At 33.3% G+C, this 27,761-nt stretch overlaps 1 protein-coding gene across 1 annotated transcript; it reads right to left on the reverse strand.

The window, feature by feature from the left end:
- Positions 1-3,979: 3,979 nt before the first annotated feature.
- Positions 3,980-6,135, reverse strand: LOC133187065 (uncharacterized). The gene is made up of 5 exons (XM_061322435.1): positions 6,102-6,135; positions 5,289-5,341; positions 5,014-5,131; positions 4,636-4,776; positions 3,980-4,317 (listed from the first exon to the last, which is right to left on the reverse strand). Exons 2-5 carry the CDS (start codon positions 5,316-5,318, stop codon positions 3,980-3,982), a joined length of 627 nt encoding a protein of 208 aa, XP_061178419.1. The 5' UTR covers positions 5,319-5,341; positions 6,102-6,135.
- Between the last annotated feature and the right edge of the window lie 21,626 nt (positions 6,136-27,761).

Here is a 27,761-nt window from a genome sequence, read left to right on the forward strand (position 1 = left end):
AAGCCTTTCCTGCTGGAACCATAATATATTATTCATTAGCCTTTCCAATTTTTTATCTTCTGATTAATTGAAAAGGGAGAAAATAATGATTCGCAATTACACTTTCAACCTTCTGAACTTTGTAACATGGTTCGTAAATAGATTTCTAAAACAATCTTTTCTGACAAAGTGTCCAGATCTTTCTTTTCCTGTTCCACACATCTGGCATAATATTTGACAGAACGCAAGGTAAAAAAAAATGTTATGTCGCCATTGAAAAATTTGAAGTTCCTGTATTTAAGACCTTTTATAATGCTGACCTCTCCGTCATCATTTTCAACTATATTTATATCGACAGTAATGACGTGTCTATGAATGAAAGAAGAGAGAGAGCAAGAAAACTTAAACTATTTTTTTAATGTTTAATAGCTAAAGACTGCGAAAATTGTTCATGATTGAACAGTGTAAGAAAAAGTTTTGGACATATTTGTAGGAAATGCATGGTGTAGAGTTAAATACCTGAAATAAGGTGGAATGCAAAAACTGGACTTTTTATGGTTAAAATCTTACTAATGTTCAGAGAATCTATTCCTTTAGTGGCAATTTTAAGTTTATGTAACCGATGGTTTGAATCATATTCAAGTACAGGGATCACCCGAGTATAATACAACACTGTAAAGATTCCACTTAAATATGAAATAAAATCTTTTAAAAAACTGAGAGAAGAAGATATGTTATCCCAAAGAAAGAGAAAAGTCAACAAAATAGTTAGTCATATCCTCAGTAATTCATCATAAAGGAGACCTATTTACTTGCCAGAAGAAAGAGCCCCCTCTAACTCCAGAACCTTTAACCCAGGGAACAGGAAGTTCATAATTTGATAGAAGGTTCAATGCTTATTACAATTATGCTAATAGTCTTTGCTTTTTAACGGTGTTTTAAGAGTGTTGTAAAGGGAAACTCAATAGTTGAAAAGAAAGAAGAAATATCAATGAAATGAAAAAACTTTAAAAACATAATCAAAGCAGAGAAGAAAATGGGAAAGCAGACACAGAAAAGAGACAGGAAAAAAGAAAAAATCAATGAAAGAAACAAAATGTGAAAGATCAGGGGCAACCCCCCCCCCCCCCAAAAAAAAAACCGGAGGCAAGGGACCCCCCCCCCCCCGAATTTAGCAATCACATAGAATTGGAACAATTTTTCATTCAAAATGGAAGAGGAGAAATCTATCATAAAGGGGAGTAGTAAGAAATTTTCATTTTTAAATAATGTGAGGCGAGGAAAGCCTTTAAAAATCGAACTTGTCATATTAATGTATGATATCATCAAACCTGTATTTTTTTACCTTGTAAGTACGTACATGTATTTGTTTGTGAGAAAATGTAATAATACATGTACTTAATTATAAACCAAAATTACACCAGTGAACAAATAAGTACCCTTTCTCCTGTGCTGATATGATGATGTGTTTAGTCGTATAATTAAATCGGGTGTTAAAAAAACGATAAATAATAAACAAATACAAAATAAAAAATTGTTTCCTACGTGATTTTACAGTTTTCATTACGTAAGGATAGCAAATAAATTTCATGCTCAAAAAAGGAAGTGGACTTTTTGAGCGAAAAATATCTTTATTGTGCCAATCAAAATTTGTTTCCTTCAAAGAGCTAGGTTCCCTCTATGCATAAAATTGTCCTTTAGATTTACCAGCTTATTGAATAATATATAAATGGTGCCTATTATGGAGGGTAACAGTTGAAATTGGTACCCCAAGAAATACCTTAGTCAACCGATGTGTCAGCAAAGCTTCTGTTTTTCTGAATTAGAAAGCTTCAAAAAAGATTTACCGGCCTTTTTATTGTTTGTCTGAAACCCACAGAGTCCTTTATCATAGAGTTTTATTATTTCTACACTAGGAAGAATTTTTTGCTTTTTAAATTTTAAATTTATGTTTTAAATCAAGCTACATCGAACGCAAGCTTCGATTGACGTCAAGTTTATTCGGCTTCTTTCAAATGCACAACTAACTTTTTGAGAATTATACCGCGAACCGTACACTCAGAATGACACGCATGTGACATTATCGTTGTGTTACCCGTTGTTAAAATCTGTGTCGCTAATGCTTATGGAAACATTACGAGTTGTTAAATGAGACTACACCAATCAGATTTAGTATTAAACATGAAAGTATAAAAACAGCCTATGTCTCATTTCAAACATTAATGTAAAGTAGACATTTAGTGCTTGCATTTTCTACAACAAAGTTTCCTGTTAGAGTCCAGTTATTGGTTTGTTTGTTTAACGTCACCTCGAGAATTTTTCTCTCATATTGAGACGACACCACTTACTGGTAGAGGGCTGAAAATTTAGACCTTTACTCGGCCCTTACAACCATTGAGCAGTGAATGATCTTTTTTGTACCAGCACCTACTGTTAATACTTTTTATCCGAAGGACCGGTCTCCACGTCTCGTGGGCGAATCCGCGACGTAAGGATCAACACTCAACGCAAAGCACTGTGCCACGCAGGCGACTTCAGGTATTGGAAAAAGGACTTTGTGAAATTAGGATATTTTTGAATTTTTAAGAACACAAGTGTATTTGAGTACCTTCAACAAGGAATTAAAACATGAGCACATCCATTGATCCAAATAAAGACTTTAACATGTTTTATAATTTCTAGAAATATATCATTATAAACGCTGTAATTGCACATTTTGGATCAGAGGTTGTGCTCTATATGAAATATTGAAAAGCATGATAAACGTTTGGACATTTTTGAAGAATTTTTAAGGATATGGGAAAATAAAACAATTCAAGACGTCATAAGGCAGTGATAAGCGAGAAAATTAATTCATTTTTAAAAGATATGCAGTCACAAATTTGAAGCATTGTCATCTAAGATTGAGAAGTTTGGAATTTTTTTTTTTAGAAATTCACAAGGCCAAAAGAGGCCCTTGGTAAACCATGTTCTTTATAGGATAATCAAATCTCCTAAAATATCTGCGAGTATTGATGACAAAAAGATGGAAGATAATAAAAGTATTAACGTAAGTGGAAGACCAATTAGCTACAAACAATCGTCATTTCATTTCTGAATTTTTTAAAACAAATCATTTTCTAGTTTGTATAAGTACAAAGTAATATGCTTAGTATGATGTGAGTGCGCTCGACTTCACTGTCAGAAACCGTGAGGCAAATAAGTAATGTTTTACAATTACAATCTGTCCTAGTGCCTAAATTAAAATTTTAACGCCCATGCCCAGACGTGTATCAAAAACTAGCTCTGTTTTTTTTTAATCTGTTTTGTTTTCTTGGTTTTTATTTTTTGTTTGTTTGTTTGTTTGTTTTCTGTCCTCTCGTGTGCCTTGAAAATATAAATCTGTTCACAAGTTAGTGAGAAAATCTCTTGAAATAGTACACAGAACCCTAATGCCGAATCCAACAGTACATTCATGTATTTTTCCAATTGAATAACAAAAAGTCTGCAGTAGGAGTGTGAGGATCGACCTGCCTCTGTATCTTTCTTTAAAAGTTAGGCTTTCTCCATTACAAGTGTACCCCTTACACAGATGTCCAATAACACATGTATCATAATATTGATTGATTGATTGTAGATTGTTTTACATCCCGTTCGAGAATTTTTACAAAATATTGGAGACCAGATATGTCAAAGGTACTACATGTAAATCATATACAGTACCAATTTTGATGCACCAGATGCGCATTTGACAAATTAAGACTCTTCAGTGATGCTCATGCCGAAACTTTGGAAATCCAAAATATCAAATAAAAGACCTTGAAGAGCTGAAACAAGTTGAATTTAGCTAATTTATTTTAATAAAAATTGTGAAGCCAATAGTTTCATGTGGTTGTCTACGGTTTATTCCGTTTATCTATATCAACAATAAGTATTATTTCTTTAATCTTAGATTCAATCCTTTCTTCTTTGATATTTGTAATTGAACTTTATATTTTTATGTGATGTTTGTCCTTGAGGTTTACACCCTGTTTTCTATGAGATTGCTCTCCACATCACCCGTCAGCTGTTGAGAAACGATCCTAAATTCTCTCATATTACTCCACGGTTCATAAGACATATGTTTATACATTTCAGTGGGTAATTGGTATCTCTTATGGCGAATGAAAATCCGCACTACAGCAAATAGAATTAAAATAATACCAAATCCAGCAAGAATAAGGGAGTATGGAACCCCGATGAAATAGGAACTTTTATCGAGTAATGATGGCATAATGATTGTTTCGAGTCTTGATAGGAAAGCGGCGTGGGCAGCGTTAGTAGCCAAAAACCGAACAAGAACGGCAAACTCGGATGTAACTGAAAAAGAAAAGATTTAAATATATCACAGAATGTCAACATTCAAATTTAAGTTATTTCTAGAGATGACAGCAGGCTAGCCTAATCAAAGAAAATATCTGCATCTATTGACTAAGTTCTGTAAATTTTTTATTTTTCCGATCCTAAAGATTCGCAAATATATCAGTGATAAATAGTTCGGTGTGACATGAACTTAAAATGTTACAAAATACAAAAAGTCGAAGTCATCGATGATATTATACAACTGTAATATGATTTTGCAGATTTGGACTGATTTTAGAGTTGGAAAACTTAAGCAGTAAGTCAAAGATTTGTTACCTGCCACAAGAAGAAATATACCGCCAGTCAAAAACATAGGTGGAAATGGCGCTTTTTTCATGGAATTCGACAACAGAATCAACCAACCGAATCCACCAAGAACAACAGCAAGTATGCACTCCAACTGTACATCTATCATAGCTGAAGAAAAATGATTGTTTCAATAATTTATTGTCTGTTTTTCTCTCATGAAGATTTTTATCAATTAAATATTATATTTACTTAGTTCGGAAATTACCATGTACCATTTGCAAATTACCAATTATCATTTTATAGAGACAACAATGCACTCCTGCTTGACATTTTAGACACACACACACACACACACACACACACACACACACACACACAGAGAGAGAGAAAGAGAGAGAGATTTACAGAGCTGTTCCGTTCCATGGGTATCGTTTTCCTCATCATAAGCTAGATAAGACTTTGTTGACCATGAATCAGATTCAGACTTCTTTTGGCTAAAATAAAAGATGCTTGATTTTCTGTCCTACAATAGAATATTTATAAAAGGGTATATATATATATGTTTGTAGCTCCTCATCTCTGCAATACATAGAGGTGAATTCACTTTATATTAATTTTCCAATGTATTAAAATAAGATGGAAATCTTCATTTTAATCGTTTGAAAATGGATATGAATTACCTGATCAATAAGAAATCCAGGTGTTATCATGGCAGCGACACAGAACGCCAAGCCTAAGGCAGACGAAAGTAAATCAATAACTAGATCCTTGCTTGGAGCCATTCTTCACCTTTAAAATATCTAAAATTAAAGACTAGATTATTTAAGGTAGAGACATCTTATTTCTAAACCCTTATAAGATAGACTGTCTGCTACTTCTACAAAAATAGGTATGCTAATAAGAGGGCGCGACTAGTACCCATGAGAATTCCAATAGATTGTTTGGAAGACCTGATCTCTGAAAACTACAAAAAAGCAGCTGTCTATGATGTCATAAAACCAATTTATCGGTGGGAATAGTTGTATAAAGTGATGAAAAGTGGTACGTTTTGATGTTACTGATTTTGATAACATTTTGTATTTTCGAATTTTCTAAAGGTTCCTTTGAGTTTTTAAGTATCTACATCAGATTTACACCATTTTGAATATACTATCATACAGTACTTCCGAAGTTTCTCATTCACTGCTGTAAATATTTTAGTGAGAAGTAAAGAAAGAGGCTTGGTAGAGCATTTACTGGAACCTGGTATTTATCTTTCTTTTTAAGGATTTTTATGGAGTTTTGGAATCCAGTATATGTATGGTAATTCAAATTCATTTTGATTGTTGCGAATATCAAAAAGAATTAAAACTGACATACATGTATAGTTTTAAAAAAATCCCTTCTTAAAAAGGGAGCTATCGGTATAAGTTGTATCACAACCCACAGAATTTAATCCTGGTTCCTCTAAAATACACTTTAAATAACGAGACTTAAAAAGACAATGTTGTTACCTGCTTTATCGGCAGATACAAGTGATGAGGATATTTTTTTACCACGATAAACTTTTGATTTGCTGGAATGGTTTTTGTTCATATTTTAAAAAAAAAAATCTTTATTGCATGGTCTTCTATTATTTGAAATAATACATGGTCTTTCCTATACATATTAATTGCAAAACGATATTTAAAAACACATAAAATCTTGACTTTGTGAAAATATTGCAAGAAAAAAAGTTTTTCACACAAATACAAATTAAATTTAGTCCGAATTTCATCTGCATTACCATATATTTACTTTTGTTTTTGCATATTTTCTTCAAATAAGAAAATATTAAATTTTTAAATTGATATTGAGTTCTAACTTTGTTGTTTTGTCCATTTAGAAAAAAAAATTTGATTTAGCCTATTGTACTTCATAGTATTCCGTTTCGTAATCTGAAACCCTCTGTAAACGTCATCCTTAAAAAGATTGCTATTCCGCTTCAATGAACTTAAAAGCTCCGTATATTACCACTGTGATTGCATACATTTTCTTCTCTACTTATAAAGTTTGGATGTGTTAGGGAGTTTTTTAAACTCAAGATAAACTGAAATATCTCTTTTTTGTCGCCATTACAAACAAAACTGAATGTTTCCTAGAACTATATTTGTAAAGCATTTGAAATGAAAAAATAGTTACAATATTATTAATAATAAAACCACATAAATACCTGTACTCCTCTACGGGTATTTCGGTGTGTCAGTCCGGTGATTTAAACTTTTGTTAAAAAAGTAGACCCCTCCATTAATAGCTCACCCGATATGACGGTTTATAAACAATAGTAACAAACACATTGATATTTTTACCTGAGTAGATCGCAGGTTTACAGGGGGTTCAGGGATTCTTGACCTTTGCCTTTTCAGCATTTCGATTATTAGTATAATGTGACACTAGGCAAATTGGCGCGCGATTCTCTTCGCAGAGCATAGGTCCTTAAATAACGAACCTATATGGTTTTCACAACATAGCAAATATCAACTGCTACTATCTTGACCTTCAATGTTTTTGAGTTGGAATCGAAAGGATTATTTTTCCGGGCACCAAGCATATTTGTAGACATTGATTTGTTTGTTTGTTGTTTAACGTCCATCTCGAGTATTTTTCACTCATATGGAGGCGACACCACTTGCCGGTCGAGAGCTGCAAATTTATTCATATGCTCGGCACTGAGGGCCATTGAGTAGTGAGGGATCTTTTTCGTTCCAACACCGACTGCGACACGGGACCTCAGTTTATACGGTCTCATCCGAAAGACCGGTCTCCACGTCCCGCAGTGGATTCGAACCTGCGACGTAAGGATCAGCTCCTTACTCCTCGACTCTAGAGCAGACACTTTAACCACTGCGCCACAAGGGCGACTGTAGACATTGAAAGTTAAGTTATATTTAATTTTCCAAATTGTGTCCAAAACATACTTATAGACAGTCTTTAACCTTTACCTTTCGAATCTGGGATCAATGTGCTTCTTAGTCTAAAAGGCCTAGGGATACCCTGAACTTGTGATCACACCCTAGTTTCACTATCACTCATAATGCCTGTTTTTGACATTTTGTTTCCCAAATCTGCATGTTTCCATTAGCATCAAACACCTCCGTAACAAGTTTGAAACATATAGACAAAGTATTTTACAAATGATGAACACGAGAATTCTATTAAACCCACAGTAAATTTACCTTGATCTTTGATTCTTAAAAAAATTACGAACTCTTCATTCCTTTGTCAGCCCCACCTCTTTTATAGGTTTGGCATTGTAAGATTAAATGCTATGCTGTATATCGTGTTAACTAAACTAAACTCGTAGAAACTTTGTCCTTTTTGCCTGCAAATTCATGTGTGTTTCTTTGGTCATTCTCAACTCTATAGCAAGTTTTAGACAATATTTCATGTCTAGCAGACGATACATTTATAATCAGAATATACAAATTAGGGACAGTTACTAGTATGAAGATGAGCCACACATTGCTCAGTCCGGTCTTGAATATCTCTTGCAACTAGGGGTATTATAGACTATGAAAATTGAAAAAGTCTCATTGTAAAAATAGTCTTTTCAGGCGAGCATTAGAAGTTTGCCTGTTTTACCAGCTTAATCGATTTCCTGTTTTCTGTGGAATTTTGAATAATGTGGGAGTTAAAAAAAAAGGATTTTTACTTCCTTATGGTTCCGCTCCAAATCAAGAACCTCGCCAATACTATTTAAACATATTTTTAAAATAGTTTTAAAGCGCCAGTGTAGTGTGATTGTCCGATAACCAATGTCTGACAACTAAACAGGGTCATACAGCCTTCAGTGAAATCCAGTCTGCTTGTCTCAATTCAATAATCCACAAAGATTATTTTAGCATATGTTTTAATTCATGTGAAAAACTGGGAGAAAAAATATCCAATTCATTTATCTATTTTGCTAGATATATTAAAATTTTCTGTTGAAATGTATTGTCTAGCCTTGTTCCTGAAGATATTATTTCAAGTGATTTGATTAAAACTTTGCACCGACATTTTTAGCACGTATACATTTTTATGAAAAGTTCTATTGACCCTCAATTGTAATCTAATTAGTTAGGTTCTGCTTTGAAAAAATTCGATTCAACACAAAAGCACTTACATGTAACATTGTAACATATCTACCTTCATATCACGGGGTTTTGCAAAATCTTTTATTAATTACTTCTCTTAAGATAATAGTATATTTTTCGTAGAAATATTTTTAGTGAAATTTACTTTAAAAAGTAAAAATTTCGTTCCTTTAGAAGTTTGTGATTAAACACAAAGTTAAAATGTGCAATGACACTTACTTATTTTTTCTTCATTTTCATCTAAAATATCTATACCAAATAAATGCTCTCTAAGATCAAGAATTTACATATGTTTTGTGAAGTAAAAGTAATTAGAAACTGGTCCCACCGAAATAATTAAACAGTTTTTCATAGGAATACTAGTATTCCAAAACTTATTTTTAATTTTGCTGTTAAATATTCGGAAATGTGTTTTCTGCTGTTGACATTATTTGATATATCAGACTTTAGACATTGTTGTCTGGATGCTAATGTACTAGATGATTTCCTCATTAAGAAGTTTGGATATTTAAATCTGTTTCTAAAGGAGAGAAAATGATATCTATAGCCCATACTAGATGATTTCATTATTAACTAGTCTGGGCATTTGAATCTGTTTCTTAAGGAGAAAATAATATCTATAGCCCGCGTCTGGAAAAGCACACGCAGATACAAAGGCCTCTTTCTGAAATGTTCTTCTGAACGAATACACCCCTGCTAATATTTTAATTGTTTAGTTTCGGTAAAGAATAACTTTACATATTGAAGTCCATTTTCATAAAAAAATAATTGAATAAATAATAATTTGAAATTTTATTTATGTTTTTATATTCATAGTGATAATTTGTAGAATTTTCTTGCTCCTCTTTTTGCACGAATAATAACTTTTTTGCAATTAGCCATGTTATTAGCCTTTTTTTCATACATCCTATTTTAGATATTGAACAATGTTTTCACTAGTTTTTTTCACCTATTTTTTAATTCATAAGTTGTTAGGCTATTCCTACTTTTTTTTTCTCTGTTTAGCGTCTACCAATTTTTCAAAAACCTACCTACCTATTCGCAAAAAACGCACAAGTCAAAAAAATTAAAATAAAACACCGACTTTATAGTGATAAAATGACGTCACTGAGAGGGTTTGAGAGAAATCGTTTGATTTTTTTTAAAAAATTTATATAACTACAAATTTTGAAACTGCAATTCAAGTATTCCCTTGTAGTAAAGGTCATTTGAAGCATTGATCTTAAGCAATGATGATATGTTCCAAATTTCACATAGGGATATACTTAAAAAACATTGTAAATATATGTGCATTTGGATAAACACGAAAACAATCGTTTAGATTTATACTAGCATCTCCAAGACCATTTGTTAAGATAAATGCTCATTTGAGGAAAACGGTGTCACAATACAGATGTAATATGTTGAATGAAAAATAAAAAAAAAATCATTGATGAACGAGAGAATGTAAGTAATAATAACATTCCAGTGTCCTGGTGTAGTGTATGTTTATGTTTGTTGATATGATTGTCATTATCGCTCAGATATTCCATGAAATATACCGGTAAGAACTTTTGTGAAAGATCAAAATCGCTGTTGCATGTCCAATATTTGCATGGATCTTAGTACAGGGAAGAGTCAAGTGCTTTATATTATATGATTAAAACCAAAAGTCTCTAACACATTTAAGTGATGAAATAACTTGAGTTCTTTTCCGTCTTCAGTTAAGTCTCATGCATATTTTCACATCGTGAAGAGAGAATAAATAACAGAATTCTTGATTTGTCAACAATGCACTCTTGCTCTCAGCTGAACATTTCAGTGCCATGCAGATACATGCACATTAAAATACTTTGTATCAGGCTCGTTGTGTTTCTCCACTAATTATTGTGTTTTTCTTTCTGTCTTAAATCATATTGTACTCATTACAATGGATGCAATATCCACAAGACCCTTGGATAGCACATGATGGACTTCATTTTTTACTTCAGTGATTTACAAAGAAAGAAAATTTCCAAGATATCAGAATACCTTCTATGATACTAATGTGGTAAGCCTTCAAATCTTACAGTTTTGTCAGTATGAATTTAAATAAACAATTCCATGTTTAAAAAAACGCGTTCTCTATACATTAAGTAATAAAAGGCTAACCAGCAACATTCCTCTCTATAAAACAAAAACATACGATGAACATTAAAGAACATTTGTAAGTTTTCCCCACTTTCTTATACATACGTTACAAATACAAAAAAAAAAAAAAAAAAAAAAAAAAAACAAAAAAACAAAAAAAAAAAACAAAAAACAAAAAACAAAAAAAAACAGAAGACAGACGATTCACCTGTATATTAGGGTTAAGTACCATGGTGCATTTTTAAAATATATAACCTTTGACTTCATTGCCATTCATTCCGAGCAAGAACTGCAGAATATAGACATATAGCAAGGGACGATTCAACCTCTCATGTCCAATGATTTTGACTTTTGAGGTATAGCCTTGATACAAAAACCAGATTGAATTTGAGGTACCATTTATATGCTGAATTCCTAAATTTCATTAAATTCTTACAAAACAAAGATAAATATAGAAATCTTATAGATGTTCTACACTGGACCAAGTTTGAATTGTAGACCATTTTATTGTATAAAATATACAACTACTTCTTCGATATTTTTTTTTCATATTTTCAAATAATGTGTTAAATTAATTTGTTATAGATTTTTCTGTATCTTCACACCAGTACCCTGAAGCTGACATAAAAAAAGATACTGGAAGTCCTTATTTCCAAAATCTTGGAGACTAGATGCATGTTGTATTTTAAAGGTACTACATGTAACAAGTGAATTTGACTAATTTGTTAATAAAAATTGTCAAGCCATTAGTTTCATATGATTGTCTACGGTTTATTCCGTTTAATTAATCAAGACAAGGATGTCACTGCGGGATGATTTGTCGACAGGGGATGATTACTCCTACATGGCTCCTAAAAACAATTCTGATGTTTTCAGGTGTCCACGGCTGCTTCTTCTCAATGTGCACTGTTTAAATTGTACTGTTGAACCATTATTACTAATCATTATCTTCAAATTTCATTAAAAGACAACTTACACAATAACAAAAATTCCAAAGATTTTAATTTTCATGGACTACTAAAGATTCACAGGATCTTTACGGGATCTTGGGGACATGACTCGTGGGAAAAGTGTCACTACTATCTGTTCCAGTGGCAAATTTGTGATATGGGATATATCCATTTACTAAAAACCTTTACTCCCAGAAATCAATGAACTTGAAATAAAACTCAAACATATGTACAATAGTTCTAATTATGGAATAGGATTGTGACTTTAATTTTAAAGTTCTTTTACCAGTTCTGCTAATACAAAGAGCACATTACAGAAAGCTTTAGGAACTTTATCAACGCCAAGGAACAGCTAGACATGTATTTTGGATCAACAAACAATTTTATTGGTCGAGTCTTGAACCTTGAACCCAAATACTTAAAATTGTTAAAGACTAGAAGGACAAAATGGAAATAATTTCATGTTTTGCATGAAGATTAATTAAGACCACAAAAAAATCTTAAAGAAATATGCTATTTTAGATATAAAATGAACATGAAAGTTGGCATTACTCTATTGACGTTTATTAACACTGTGAATCTATAGGATGAAAATATACATAAAACGTTCAACAATACAGATAAAATTATGTATAATCTAAGATGAAACACATCTTTAAACTAATTAAAGACTACTTCATCTTATTTTAAGAGGTACATGTACATCTATATCAACAATAAGCATTATTTTCTTCAACCCTTTCTTCTGTGATATTTGTCCTTGAACTTTATATTTTCATGTGATGTTTGTCCTTGAGGTTTACACCCTGTTTTCTATGATACTGGTCTCCACATCACCCGTCAGCTGTTGAGAAACGATCCTGAATTCTCTCATATTACTTAATTGGTATCTCTTATTGCGAATGAAAATCCGCACTACAGCAAATAGAATTAAAATAATACCAAATCCAGCAAGAATAAGGGAGTATGGAACCTCGATGAAATAGGAACTTGTATCGCGGAATGATGGCCTTGTTTTGAGTTTTGATAAGTAAGCTTTGTGGGCAGCGTTAACAGTCAAAAACCGAACAAAAACAGAAAACTGGGATGTAACTGAAAATGGAAAGATTAAAATATATCAAAGAGTGTCAATAATCAAATTTAAGACATATCTTGAGATGACAGCATGCTATCTTAATCACAGCAAATATTTGCTTCTTTTGACTTAGCCCTGTATATTTTTTTAATTTTCGGATTCTAAATATTGCAGTGCACAGAAGTTTCTTAAATATCAGTGATACACTGTAAATAGTTTGGTGAGGCATGAACATAAAAATGTTACAAGATAGAAAATGACGAAGTCATCGATGATATTACATTGTAATATGATTTTACAGATTTAGACTGATTTTAGAGTTGGAAAACTTAAGTCAAATCTTTGTTACCTGCCACAAGAAGAAATATACCCCCAGTCAAAAATATTGTTGGAAATGGTGCTTTTTTCATGGAATTCGACAAAAGAATCAACCAACCGAATCCACCAAGAACAACAGCAAGTATGCTTTCCAACTGTACATCAATCATTGCTGAAGAAAAACGATTGTTTCAATAATTTATTGTCTGTTTTTTTTCTCTCTTAAAATGTTTTAAAATAAAAACTTAGATTTACTTAAATATCAGAAAACTGAAGTTCGGAATAAACATATACCATTTCCCAATTACCAATTATCATTTTATTTCAAGTACATACTGAAAAAAATCAAGATGAGAGAGAGAGAGAGAGAGAGAGAGAGAGATTTACAGAGCTGTTGCGTTCCATGGGTATTGTGTTCCTCATCATAAGCTAGATAAGACTTTGTTGACCATGAATCAGATTCAGACTTCTTATGGCTGAAATAAAAGATGCCTATCTTTCTGTCCTACAATAGAATATTTATAAAAGGGTATATATGTTTGTAGCTCCACATCTCTTCAAAATAAAGAGGTGAATTCACTTTATATTAATTTTTCAATGTATTGAAATAAGATGGAAATCTTCATTTTAATCTTTTGAAAATAGATATGAATTACCTGAGTAATAAGATATCCAGGTGTCATCATGGCAGCGACACAGAACGCGATGCCTAAGGCAGACAAGAGTAAATCAGTAGCAAGGTAGAGACATCTTATTTCTGTTTAATACAAATGTACATGTATCATGAAAATCTTTCATGAAGGTCTGGAAACACATTTTTTTAAAAGAAACAGGCTATAGCAATTTCAGGAAAATAGTATACTTTTTTAAAAAAAAATTCTAAACATTGATTATTTTATGTGAAGATTATGCTAAGTAAATGTATATACTTTTCCCACAGAACCAAACTTGGATTGGATTAACCTGGTACGTTAACCACAATACTATCCACATCCCGTGATACAACTGAATAAATCTTACTTCTCATTCGTGTGATGTCTACCGCTGAATACCCATTGTTCATGGGAGACTAATGTCGCAGATTTATAGAAGGTCACCCTTACTCACGAATATACATTCCCACCAACAATTTCTTTGATGTATTAAGGTCTTCCGTTTCCAACGGAAGACCTTCTACTGATTGTGATGATTAAGATTATTCTTTTTTTTTTTCCTAGACGCCAACTTTGACGCTTCATATCTTCCTCATTTTTAAACAGATTTTGTTCAAATTTTCAGAGCTTTTAGACTTTACAAAACACTGTCAGAATACTGTAATACAATTCGGAAATTACCTTCTGTTCACGAGTTATTCCCCTTTGATTGAATTTTGCATGCCTCCGATTTCCAGACAAAGGCTCAGAAATGGTTATAATTGGAGCACAAAACCCTTTGAAATTGAAAAGAGGAAGCATTGAAGTTGTGCACATCGGTTTTTGTTTTTTGATTTTTGCATTAAAATGGCGCTAGAGAGGGGTCAAAAGATAGAACGCGGAAAACAGCAAAAAATTTGACATATTTTCCTTTATATCTTGAAAAATGGAAATATTTTGTTAAGACATGTAGAACAAAAGTTGTGCATAATTGCAAGGGCTTTCATATTATACTATTTAAAAGGGGCTGGCCCCTATGATTAGGGATCTTGGGCCCTTAAAAGTTTTTGCTTTATAACTCAAAAACGGTAAATATTTCGATCTGGATCTTGGGAACAAAATTGTTCTTTCACACCTTTTTGATCTTATGAAAATGTTGTTTTGTTCGAGTATACTATGGGTATTGCGTAATACGTATTAGAAAGCAGGCCAGGTAAACAGGTAACGTTTTTCATTCGGCAAGGAAATCAGACCTCTTCATGTGTATAACTTAAACAGACTTGCTATCAATGATATACCCTGCGGTATTTAATGTTAATTTTCTTTTTAATAAGGTTTAAAACGTGGTTTATGGTTCACTATTAAATTATTTATTACAACTAGTCTTTCTATTCTTCTTTTTTAAATTAGGTTAATAGTGTTCAAAAGCAGAGAATATTAAAACTATCTTTCTACGTTTATTATTACAACAAACTTTGTAAGTGATTTTAAACTGTATGCATTGAATAATTCACGATCATTAGCTGTATGCATATTACGGTCTCCATGTTCAGCTCGATGTTTAGTTATGTAACCCAACGCGCGAATCCCACGCTGTTGATCGAGGTCACCAGTGTACTAGCCACCTGTGGCCATAAACAAAGCTAGTATTTGTGATCGCGTATAATGTCAATTTTGTACAAAGAGCTATTAATTAATGGAAAGTTATGTTTTTAATTATATCGAATCAGTAAGATTACTTTACCGATCTTTTATAATCTTAATTCCAAACACTGGTGCATAAAAATCATTTTGAATTTTAATCGCTGTTTTTGTCTGTTCACGCAACAATACATTTAAAAAAAGTATTGCTCTATCCCGTGTTGTTGTATTTTAATTCATCTGCAATTGTAATTGAATGGGGGCTTCGGTAAATAATTGTAATTACTACGCATGCTACGCGCATATTATTTTTACCATCACTCTTGTGAATGTCCATTTATTATTTATAGAATTAAATAAACATTAACATAAACTAGAGCCGAGCTCGTTGCAGAGCAACGAATAGGTCTTCCGTTGGAGCACTGACCTTGAGTCAAGGTCATGCCATATTCTAAGATGATAAATAATCTTTTAAGGGACTATCAACTTGCAATGCTTCGCCAGTAGAAAGACAATAAAATAATGTACACTTTATATTTCGTGACCTTGAACTTGTCCAGATGACCTTGCGTCAAGCCATGACACACTCTGGTTATGACGCAAACCTATCTGTGTTACCGACTTGACAAGTTAACACATGTTCTTTCAGACCACACATCCAGTAAAAGCATCTTGTTATTAGTGACGTTGAACTTGAGTCAAGGCCATGACACAGTCTGTATGATACCAACAATACCCATTCTGAGTGTTTCCAACTTGACAAGTTTACACATGTTTTTTTTCATTTCGTTTCCATATAGTTGTAATTTATTACTTTTAACTCGCTGGCTTCAAATTTTATTGTATATATGTTTTATGTCCAATTTCGATATTGAAAAACGTCGGCATCTTTGAGTACGTGTACAAGGTGCATTACGTTACCCTATCACATCATGTTTTATAACGCAGACCATACATGTACATGTATATATAGTCAGCGTTATAAAAAAGGTTAAAAAAAACCATTTTATTCATCAAAAATCTCTGCTTAATTATCTTTGCTGATTTCTTACAGAACTAGAGTGTTCCCAGGAACGCATGTAACTAAGTCTAAAAGTTATCAGCTATTTATTTGCTAAGGCATTGAATATAGTTCATGCCAAAAAAACAAAACAAAACAAAACAATCCAGGGATAGTAAGACTGCGATAGAATCTAACAATCAAATAGAAATGCAAATCCTTAACCCCTGAAAGCTAAAATGGATATTAATGAAATTTGAATAAATTTATTATAAATAATTATATATAAATTAGTTAAGTACGTGATTTCAACAATCCTTCGAAAGAGGCATCAGTCTTTCATATCAGCAATTGTCAGTCTACACCATTCATTTTGGAATACCGATCCCGTTGTATTTTCATAGTACTTAAATTTCATTTTTTGTGGTTTCTTTATTTCATACAGTGTCAAAATACATTGTCATGAGATCATTAACATGTATAACTGTTAATTATTAAACCTTGTCTCTGTAATTTCAAAAGACATAAGTTAAATTTAACCCTCCGCAGTATATTTTACAAAATAGGTCAAAGGTCAAGAAGGTCAAGGTCACGTGAACTGTAACGCTGGTATTTTTCAAAATGTTTTATGACAAACAGTGCACATTCTAAATAGCATAGACTTACCTCATAAATATCAAAAAGAAGTTGTATATCGGCATTATTGGTTATTTTGAAAAGTAGGTCAAAGGTCAAGTTCAAGGATATCTAGGTCGGAAGCCATGGAAAAATACAAAAGCCATAGTGTCAAGCTATATGTGCAAATTATCAAACCCATACCTCTTACATTTCTCGAGATATAAGGTGTGACAGACGGACGGACAGCATGACAGACGCCAGGTAAATTGATAGCTAAGTGCTGCTCTGCTCTGCAGGCGACACAAAAATGTTTGTTTGATTGTCTGTTTGTTGTTTAACGTCCCTTGAGCTGCCAGCATTTGCCAGTGGAGGGCTGCAAATTCAGACCTATACTCGACACTCAAGGCCATTGAGCAGTGGGGGATTTTTTTCATGCCGGCACCTACTGCTAAACGGGACCTCGGTTTATACGGCCTCATCCGAAGGACCATACTCCACGTTCTGTAGTGAAATTGTTTGTTTGTTTGTGTGTTAACGTCCCCGTCGAGATTTTTCACTCATATGGAAAAACCACCACTTGCCGGTGGAGGGCTGTAAATTCGACACTCAAGGCCATTGAGCAGTGAGGGATTTTTTTCATCCCAGCACCTACTGCTACACGGGACCTCAGTTTATACGGTCTCATCCGAAGGACCAGTCTCCACGTCCTGTAGTGGAATAGTTTGTTTGTTTGTGTGTTGTTTAACGTCCCTCTCGAGATTTTTCACTCATATGGAAACGCCACCACTTGCCGGTGGAGGGCTGCAAATTCAGACCTATACTCGACACTCAAGGCCATTGTGCAGTGAGGGATCTCTTTCGTCCCAGCATCTACTGCTACACGGGACCTCGGTTTATACGGTCTCATGCAAAGGACCGGACTCCACGTCCCGCAGAGGGAGTCGAACCCACGACGTAAAGATTAACTCCTTACTCCGCGACTCTAGAGCAAACACTCAAACCACTGCGCCACGCGGGCGACGTGGTGGTATTCGAAACCACAACTACGAATCGTAGGGGTAGAAACATTTTGATAAATGTATTATCATTATGAAAATCATGTTCTGACTTAAGCCTGTAGAACGCAATTTCATTTTTTTTCTGGGACGGGGCACAAACAATCAAATTTTTTTGATATCTAAGCAAAAAAAAAAAATAAATAAATAAAAATAAAAATAAAAACATAATTGCGGGGGGTGGGGGTGGGGGGGGGGTGGGTGGGCACGACCATATAGCTTTAAGCTATATAGTGACTAAGAAGGTCATTTGTCAAAGCCTTTTACCTAAACTCTTCACTTTTAATTGTCAATGACAGATTCTTGTTACAAAGTGAAAAGTATACATTTATATGTAGTACAGCTATCCATCCCATATGCATAATCTATTTAATGAATCGTTTTATCCTAAAGGGAAAGTGAAATCTCAATCAAAATTTGTCACATATACTGGACTCTCTGATTAATTTTAATATACATGTAAGAACGGATCGTCAATTAGGACTGTAGGTTTGATAAATTCACAGCATGCATCTTCAGCCTTAATTAAAACGTTGTTTCGAAATATTACACTGTATCTATAAAAGCGTAAAATTAGAATTGACCTTAAGAATATTTTACACCACAGGGGAAATGCTTCCGTGGCACCAGAAGTTTACAATTTTGATTGACAGGTGTAGCGCCGTGCATGGATTTCATGTAACTATGTACAAATAAGAAATGAAGGGATCTAAAGAAAAAAGTTATTGTGATTGACATTGTAATTAAAACAGAGACAATTAACAGTAGTTTGGCTGTGCTGGCCTTTCTGACATTTGAAGTAAAGTTTAAGAATAACTTATCATTGAAATGAAGTTGTAAAAGTGTATTATCAATTATTTTCATTTTCATCATTAGATGTGCTAATAAGTTTGTTATATTCAAGTCCATGTATATGTACTCCTTGTACATTTTTTTTTGAACCGCACGTGCAAGTGTAATTAAATTATAAAAAGTTAACATACTTCTTAAATGCATGGCATTTACGTTACACAGTTCTGGACATTAGAAATAACTAAGCTTATAGTGTTGGCGATATTTTATCGTATGCTAAAAAATATGTATTACATAAAACATGTATTTTTAAAAAAATCAGCACAATATAGCCTTTCAGATACTTATACATACAAAATCAGATTACATATAATATGAAATATTTTATTGAATATTATGATCTCTTCTCTGTAAACAGTTGTGTTTTGAAGAGGACATTGATTGCGAAAAGGGGCTCGAATAGCCGCCAGTTTTTTTTTCTTCGGAAAGCTGTACAGTTATCTTGGACGACATATCGCGTACAAGTACAGTGTACAAAACAGCAGTGAAAATAAAAATAATGAACTCAAAATTTAATTCTCTTCTTTCAATTATTTTGTGAAACATAATTACCAACAAAGATATAAGTTTTTACCAGAGTGTATACAAAGCGACTTTTCAAGCGGTACATGAAAGCGTTTGACGCGTGACCAGGTACATGTAATTGCTTTCAAAACATGCAAACTCAGACTACAGTATCAGGTAGCGCAGGTTGCTGGCCTGTCAATCAAATCAGCAGCTATTGTTTTATTTTTGTATGATTGTCGGGCGGTATGTTATCGATCTTAAGCTAGGTAGATTTTGTGGGCGTTAATGGAAAATTGGGTGTTTAATAAAAAGCACATGTACTTGTCATATGCTGGAGTTACAAAACTATACTCGACAGAGTTTTTCACATAGCATGTTAAAAGTTGGTGTAATCACAAAGATAGCCATTTTAAAAAGAAAATAATGTAAAAGTGTTTAGCAATGCGTCTTATTGTTTTCAAAATATATCTCTTTTGAATTCTTTGTCTACAAACCTTGTGTGTCAAGTTAGAATTATCTGCAGAATTAACCACACGCAATGAATCTCCGAAATTAAACACATAATAACACATAATTGAGAAATAAATCGTTTATTAAATACATTGTACATGTATGCAGTTTAAAGATTAGGATTCATGAAATCGGGGACCTTTATACGTCCTTAATAAAATGTTTTGGATTTAAATTAAATCAAATTAAGATAAGAATAAATGATTTAATTGAATGATCCGGTATGATTTAAAAAATAATTTTCCTTAAATCATTGTGCAAAATGAATATAGAACGACAATGTTTTGTGTATGAGCACTAATAGCTGCTTCCTCGGCTACATAATTAGGTTACATAATTGTAAACAAACACAAAACCCGGGTATATGTGAAACGCAGTTAAATGCAGTTAAAGACTGATTTATTTTTTGCTAACTTTTTTTTTAAATTTAATATAGTGTATGTTTCAACATTAAACGACGAAAAGATGTTTTGTTTACGAACGCAGGTCGCTGGTTTACACGCAATGGATCTCTTGTAATTTCGGCCACAATAATTTAATAAGTATATTACCAACATGACCAACATAGATAAGATGAAATAATTTGAAAGATCCGATTTGACTAAAAAAAAACAATTATCCGTACATAGTTGAGTTTGCAAAATAGATTTAGAACGGCAATGCCTGTTTAGTGTATGGCCACTGATCACTGGATCTAGGTCACGCGTGATCGGTGGATGGCCGGTTACGTAATTATAAACAAAAACAAACACCAAGACGTATTGAAAATGCGTGACTCAATAATTTGGAATGAAACCACAGAACACGTAAAAACTTATTTTAAAGCAGTATTAGTATTTATTTTGGATAGGTTTATCATTTATAGCAAGTTTATTTCAGTTATGCGCATAAAGATTTCACCTTCACTTGTCTAATGAAACTAGTTACCTGTATATGGGTCAAGCTTCTAGCTCATTTATTAAAAAAGACTCGAACAAAATAACAAGTTCACGAGATCAATAATATGTTAAAGAACAACTTTTTTAGCGACAGCTATATTGAAATATTTACCGTTTTTGAGTTATAAAACGAAAACTTTCAAGGACCCTAGATCCCTAATTTAAGGGACCAGCCCCTTTTTGGAGGTGCCAAATGAAAGACTTTAAAATTGTGCACAACTTTTATTCAACATGTCTTAACAAAATATTTTTAGTTTAAAAGATACATAGGAAAATATGTGTAAATTTTCGCACTTTTAGGCATTCTAATTTTTGACCCCTATCTAGCGCAATTTTGAGCATAGAAATCAAAAAACAAAAATAGATGTGCACAACTTCAATGCTTCTATTATTTAAATTCGGTAGAATTTCTACTCCAGCTTTTGTAGTCTCGGAGCCTTTATCCGGAAATGAAGAGTCCTAAATTTTCATTTAAAGGGAGATAACTCAAAAGCGGAAGTGGATTTTTGACATGTTTGACGGCATTCTGATAGAGTTTTGTAACGTCTATAAACCCTGCAAATTTGAGCAAAATCCGTTGAGAAATGAGCGAGATATGAGGCCTCAAAGTTGGCGTCTAGAAAGGAGAAGAAAAAAAAAAGAATAACTAGATGAGATCTCGTTGCGAGCAACGAGTAGGTCTTCCGTCCGATTTTTCGATGAGATGAGATGTGATTTTGATTAAATTTTTGTTTCCCCCCTTAGATTTAATTTTTTTGATTTAAATAACATAATCTTGAACATCTTTTGTTCAATATTGCTTTTCAAAATGTTTCCCCATTTCGAGATAGGAAGCGCAAAAGAGTTAACATTCTGGCCCCTTATGGCTGCTAATTACGCAATAGAGAATCAAAATTTTACTACATATTGTTGCATATAATTAAGTTAAGCATTTTTGCTTCAGTAATTGATAACAAATTCTTGATCATTGAAGAGTTACATATTAGTCTTTTGACCCCTCTGAGCCCCTACTTTGAAGGGTCAGCCCCTTTTTCTTGATATCAAATGAAAAAACTTGTGATTTTAAACATTTTTTGTTCCACAACTATTCAGAAGTTTCTTCTCGTTTTCGATATATGTGGAATAGAAATATTTAGGGGCCAACCTCTCAAATCCCTAATGGGGCCGTTTTGCAAAAATTGAAATGATGCATATTGTTAAGATCATTATTCTGAACATCTTTTGTTCAGTATTGCTTTTTAAAGTATCTCCCCTTGTTGAGATATAAAGCGTCAAATATTTAGCATTCTGGCCCCTTTTGCCCCCTTATTATGCAACATATGATCTTTATATTATAATATATAGTTACAAATCATTAAGATAAACATTTTTGCTTCAGTAACTGATAACAAAATATTGATATTTAAAGAGTTATAGATGAAAGACTTTTGGCCCCTCTGAGCCCCTAATTTGAGGGGTCAGCCCCTTTTTCTTGATATCAAATGAAAGGTCTTGTGATTTTGAACACATTTTGTTCAACAACTATTCAGAGATTTCTTTTCGTTTTCGAGATATGTAGAATAGAAATATTTAGGGGCCAACCCTTCAAGTCCTTAATGGGGCCGTTTGACAAAAATTGAAAGAGTGCATATTGTTTAGAACATTATTCTGACCATCTTTTGTTCAGTATTGCTTATCAAAATATTCCCCCTTTTCGAGATATAAAGCGTCAAATATTTAGCATTCTGGCCCCTTTTGCCCCCTTATTATGCAACATATGATCTTTATATTATAATACATAGTTACAAATTATTAAGATGAACATTTTTGCTTCAGTAACTGATAACAAAATAATTGATATTTAAAGAGTTATAGATGAAAGACTTTTGGCCCCTCTGGGCCCCTAATTTGAGGGGTCAGCCCTTTTTTCTTGATATCAAATGAAATGTCTTGTAATTTTAAAGACTTTTTGTTCAACCAGTATTCAGAGATTTCTTTCGATTTCGAGATATGTAGAATAAAAATATTCAGGGGCCAACCCTTCAAGTCCTTAATGGGGCCGTTTGACAAAAATTGAAAGGATGCATATTGTTTAGAACATTATTCTGACCATCTTTTGTTCAGTATTGCTTATCAAAGTATTCCCCCTTTTCGAGATATAAAACGTCAAATATTTAGCATTCTGGCCCCTTTAGGCCCCTTATTATGCAATATATTATCCTAATTTTATAATATATAGTTACAAATCCTAAAGATAAACATTTCTGCTTCAGTAATTTAAAACAAAATGTTGATCGTTAAAGAGTTATAAATGAAAATATTTTGGCCCCATTCAGCCCCTAATTTGAGGGATTAGCCCTTTTTTCTTGATATCAAATGAAAGGTTCTATCATTTTGCACATCTTTTGTAATATATGTTTTAACAAAATATTTACAGGTAAAAAGATAAAAAGGAAAACGTGTCAAATTTTGCGAGATGCTTGTGAGCCTATTTTTCGAGCCCAGGCGAGCTTCGGCGCCTGTTGAGCTGGAAAGATATAGATGCCAAATGGCACATCTACAATCTTTCCTCTATCTTCACTGAAAATCTTATCTCTTTATCTCTATTCGTTTAGGAGAACACTCCAGGACAAGCCGACTCTCTGAAAATCAGAAAATCGTCCATATCTCACGACCGGAAGTGACGTCATCAAAAAGCAAAAAAGCCTATCAAGATCAATAGAATATCTTTTATATCTGAAAGTTTGATGTAAATCGGCCAAGCCGTTTCTGAGAAATCGCGTGCACAAAATCGGTTGGAAGAAAAATAATAATAACTAGATGAGATCTCGTTGCGAGCAACGAGTAGGTCTTCCGTTCGATTTTTCGATAAGATGAGATATGATTTTGACTATGAACTTTGTTAAAAGATAATAATATATAGACTTCTCTAATTAGATTTCATTCTTTTGATTTTTATAACATTATCAGAGCTATAGATGACAGGCTTCTGGCCCCTCTGAGCCCCTAGTTTGAGGGGTCAGCCCCTTTTTCTTGATATCAAATAAAAGGTCTTGTGATTTTGAAGACTTTTTGTTTAACAACTATTCAGAGATTTCCTTTCGTTGTGGAGATATGTTGAATGGAAATATTTAGGGGCCACCCCTCCAAATCCTTAATGGGGCCGTTTGACAAAGATAGAAAGAGTGTATATTGTAAAGAACATTATTCTGACCATCTTTTGTTCAGCATTGCTTATCAAAATATTCCCCCTTTTCGAGATATAAAGCGTCAAAGATTTAGTATTCTGGCCCCTTTTGACCCTTTATTACGTAACATATGATCAGAATCTTATCACATATTGTTGTAAATCGTTAAGATAAACAACTTTGCTTCAGTAATGTATTGCAAATTACTGATCGTTGAAGAGTTAAAAATGAAAGACTTTTGGCCCCTCTGAGCCCCTAATTTGAAGGGTCAGCTCCCTTTTCTTGATATCAAATGAAAGGTCTTGTGATTTTGAAGACTTTTTGTTCAACAACTATTCAGAGATTTCTTTTCGTTATGGAGATATGCTGAATGGAAATATTTAGGGGCCACCCCTCGAAGTCCTTAATGGGGTCGTTTGACAAAATTTGAAAGGGTGCATATTGTTTAGAACATTATTCTGACCATCTTTTGTTCAGTATTGCTTATCAAAATATTCCCCCTTTTCGAGATATAAAGCGTCAAAGATTTAGCATTCTGGCCCCTTTTGACCCTTTATTGCGTAACATATGATCAAAATCTTATCATATATTGTTGTAAATCGTTAAGATAAACATCTTTGCTTCAGTAATGTATTACAAATTATTGATCGTTAAAAAGTTAAAAATGAAAGATTTTTGGCCCCCTCTGAGCCCCTAATTTGAAGGGTCAGCTCCTTTTTCTTGATATCAAATGAAAGGTCTGGTGATTTTGAAGACTTTTTGTTCAACAACTATTCAGAGATTTCTTTTCGTTATGGAGATATGCTGAATGGAAATATTTAGGGGCCACCCCTCCAAGTCCTTTATGGGGCCGTTTGAGAAAAATTGAAAGGGTGCATATTGTTAAGTACATTATTCTGATCATTTTTTGTTCAGTATTGCTTATCAAAATATTCTCCCTTTTCGAGATATAAAGCATCAAAGATTTAGCATTCTGGCCCCTTTTGACCCTTTATTACGTAACATATGATCAGAATCTTATCATATATTGTTGTAAATCGTTGAGATAAACATCTTTGCTTCAGTAATGTATTACAAATTACTGATCGTTAAAGAGTTAAAGATGGAAGACTTTTGGCCCTGCTCAGCCCCTAATTTGAGGGGTCAGCCCCTTTTTCTTGATATAAAATGAAAGGTCGTATCATTCTGCACAACTTTTCTTTTATATGTTTTAACAATTTTTTAACATGTGTAAAGATATAAAAGAAAAGGTGTAAAATTTTGTGAGATGTTTCTGAGACATTTTTTGAGCCCTACCGAGCTTCGGCGCCTTTTGTGCTAGAGAGATTTGGACACCTGCCTGCAAATCTACAAACCTTCCCCTACCTTCACTGAAAATCGTGACTCAATATCTTAAATCGTTTCGGAGGAGTTTCCAGGACAAGCCGACCCTCTGAAAATCAGAAAATCCTAAATATCTCGAGATGGAAAGTGACATCATCAACGAAAAAAATTTCCAATAAGGTTCAGATCAATACCTATCAGATCTGAAAGTTTCATGAAAATCGGCCAAGACGTTACTGAGAACTTGCGTGCACAAAATCGGTAAGAATAATAATAATAATAATAATAGGGAAAAAGAAACCGAACGAAAACAATAAGGTCTTCCGTTGGAGACGGAAGACCTTAACTAGACGAGCTTGTTGCAAAGCAACAAATAAGTCTTCCGTCTATATTTTAAGGAGATGAGTTCGAGTTCGGGAGACATCTACGGTCATATGAGCAAGAATGAGCCATTTACCATTACTTCCGGTGTGACCGGAAGTGACGTCATTTTGACGACTTTTGATGATCTCCTTAGCTGCTACTTGTCATTTTGAACAACTTTGCTTCTATAATGCTATACAAATTCTCAATACATTTTGAGATATCAGGAAAACACTTTTGGCCCCTCTAGCTCCCTAATTTTAGGGGCCAGCCCCTTATTGTTGATATCTTTTGAAAGATCGTATCATTCTACACAACTTTTGCTCTATATGTTTTAACAAAATATTTACAGGTAAAAAGATATTGTAAAAAAAGTGTTAGAAATTTTAAAAATCCCGATAGGACTTTTTTCGGGCCATAGCGAACGACGAAGCGCGGCACTTCCCGGGAAAGAGAAATGCGCATGACACATCTACACATGTTGCTCTATCATTGCCGAAAAATGTCACGTTTCTGTCTAGAAGCGCTTTTGAAAAAACTGCTGGACAAAGTGACCCTCCGAAAATCACTAAATGGCGGAAAGCTCGGAACCGGAAGTGACGTCATCAAAACAAAAAAATATATATCTAGATTTTTTTATGTTCTATCAGACCTGAAAGTTTCATGAAAATCGAGCAAGCCTTTTCCGAGAACTCGCGTGCACAAAATCGGTAAAAAAAAAAAAACAATAATAATAATAACTAGATGAGATCTCGTTGCGAGCAACGAGTAGGTCTTCCGTCCGATTTTTCGATAAGATGAGATATGATTTTGACTATGATCTTTGTTAAAAGATAATAATATATAGACTTCCCTAATTAGATTTCATTCTTTTGATTTTTATAACATTATCAAAGAGCTATAGATGACATGCTTTTGGCCCTTCTGAGCCCCTAGTTTGAGGGGTCAGCCCCCTTTTTTCAAAAATTGAAAGAGTGCATATTGTTTAGAACATTATTCTGACCATCTTTTGTTCAGTATTGCTTATCAAAATACTCTCCCTTTTCGAGACATAAAGCGTCAAAGATTTAGCATTCTGGCCCCTTGTGACCCCTTATTACGTAACATATGATCAAAATCTTATCATATTTGTTGTAAATCATTAAGATAAACATCTTTGCTTCAGTAATGTATTAAAAATTATTGATCGTTAAAGAGTTAAAGATAAAAGACTTTTGGCCCCTCTCAGCCCCTAATTTGAGGGGTCAGTCCCTTTTTCTTGACATCAAATGAATGGTCTTGTGATTTTGAAGACTTTTTGTTCAACAACTATTCAGAGATTTCTTTTCGTTGTGGAGATATGCTGAATGGAAATATTTAGGGGCCAACCCTCCAAGTCCTTAATGGGGCCGTTGACAAAAATTGAAAGAGTGCATATTGTTTAGAACATTATTCTGACCATCTTTTTTTCAGTATTGCTTATCCAAATATTCCCCCTTTTCGAGATATAAAGCGTCAAAGATTTAGCATTCTGGCCCCTTGTGACCCCTTATTACATAAGATATGATCAAAATCTTATCATATTTTATTGTAAATCGTTAAGATAAACATCTTTGTTTCAGTAATGTATTACAAATTATTAATCGTTAAAGATGAAAGACTTTTGGCCCCTCTGAGCCCCTAATTTGAGGGGTCAGCCCCTTTTTCTTGATATACTAGTAAAATAAAAGGTCTTGTGATTTTGAAGACTTTTTGTTCAAGAACTATTCAGAGATTTCTTTTCATTGTGGAGATATGCTGAATTGAAATATTTAGGGGCTAGCCCTTCAAGTCCTTAATGGGGCTGTTTTGCAAAATTTGAAAGGTTGCATTTTGTTTAGAACATTATTCTTAACATCTTTTGTTCACTATTGCTTATCAAAATATTCCCCCTTTATGAGATATAAAGCATCGAAGATTTAGCATTCTGGCCCCTTTTGGCCCCTTATTATGTAACATATTATCAAAATTTTAAAACATATA

Source organism: Saccostrea echinata, unplaced genomic scaffold (genome assembly GCF_033153115.1).
Source record: "Saccostrea echinata isolate AGI-Se365-2 ecotype Australia unplaced genomic scaffold, CSIRO_AGI_Sech_v1 ptg000014l, whole genome shotgun sequence".
In the NCBI taxonomy this organism is placed as follows: Eukaryota; Metazoa; Mollusca; class Bivalvia; order Ostreida; family Ostreidae; genus Saccostrea; species Saccostrea echinata.

Bases quoted from the DNA above. Each gene is read 5' to 3' on its own strand.
- LOC133187065 (XM_061322435.1), bottom strand. From the start codon at position 5,318: ATGATAACACCTGGATTTCTTATTGATCAG. The intron at 5,132-5,288 runs GTAATTCATATC...ATTCTATTGTAG, and splicing joins CTGGATTTCTTATTGATCAG to GACAGAAAATCAAGCATCTT. The intron at 4,318-4,635 runs GTAACAAATCTT...TTTCTTTTTCAG, and splicing joins TATATTTCTTCTTGTGGCAG to TTACATCCGAGTTTGCCGTT.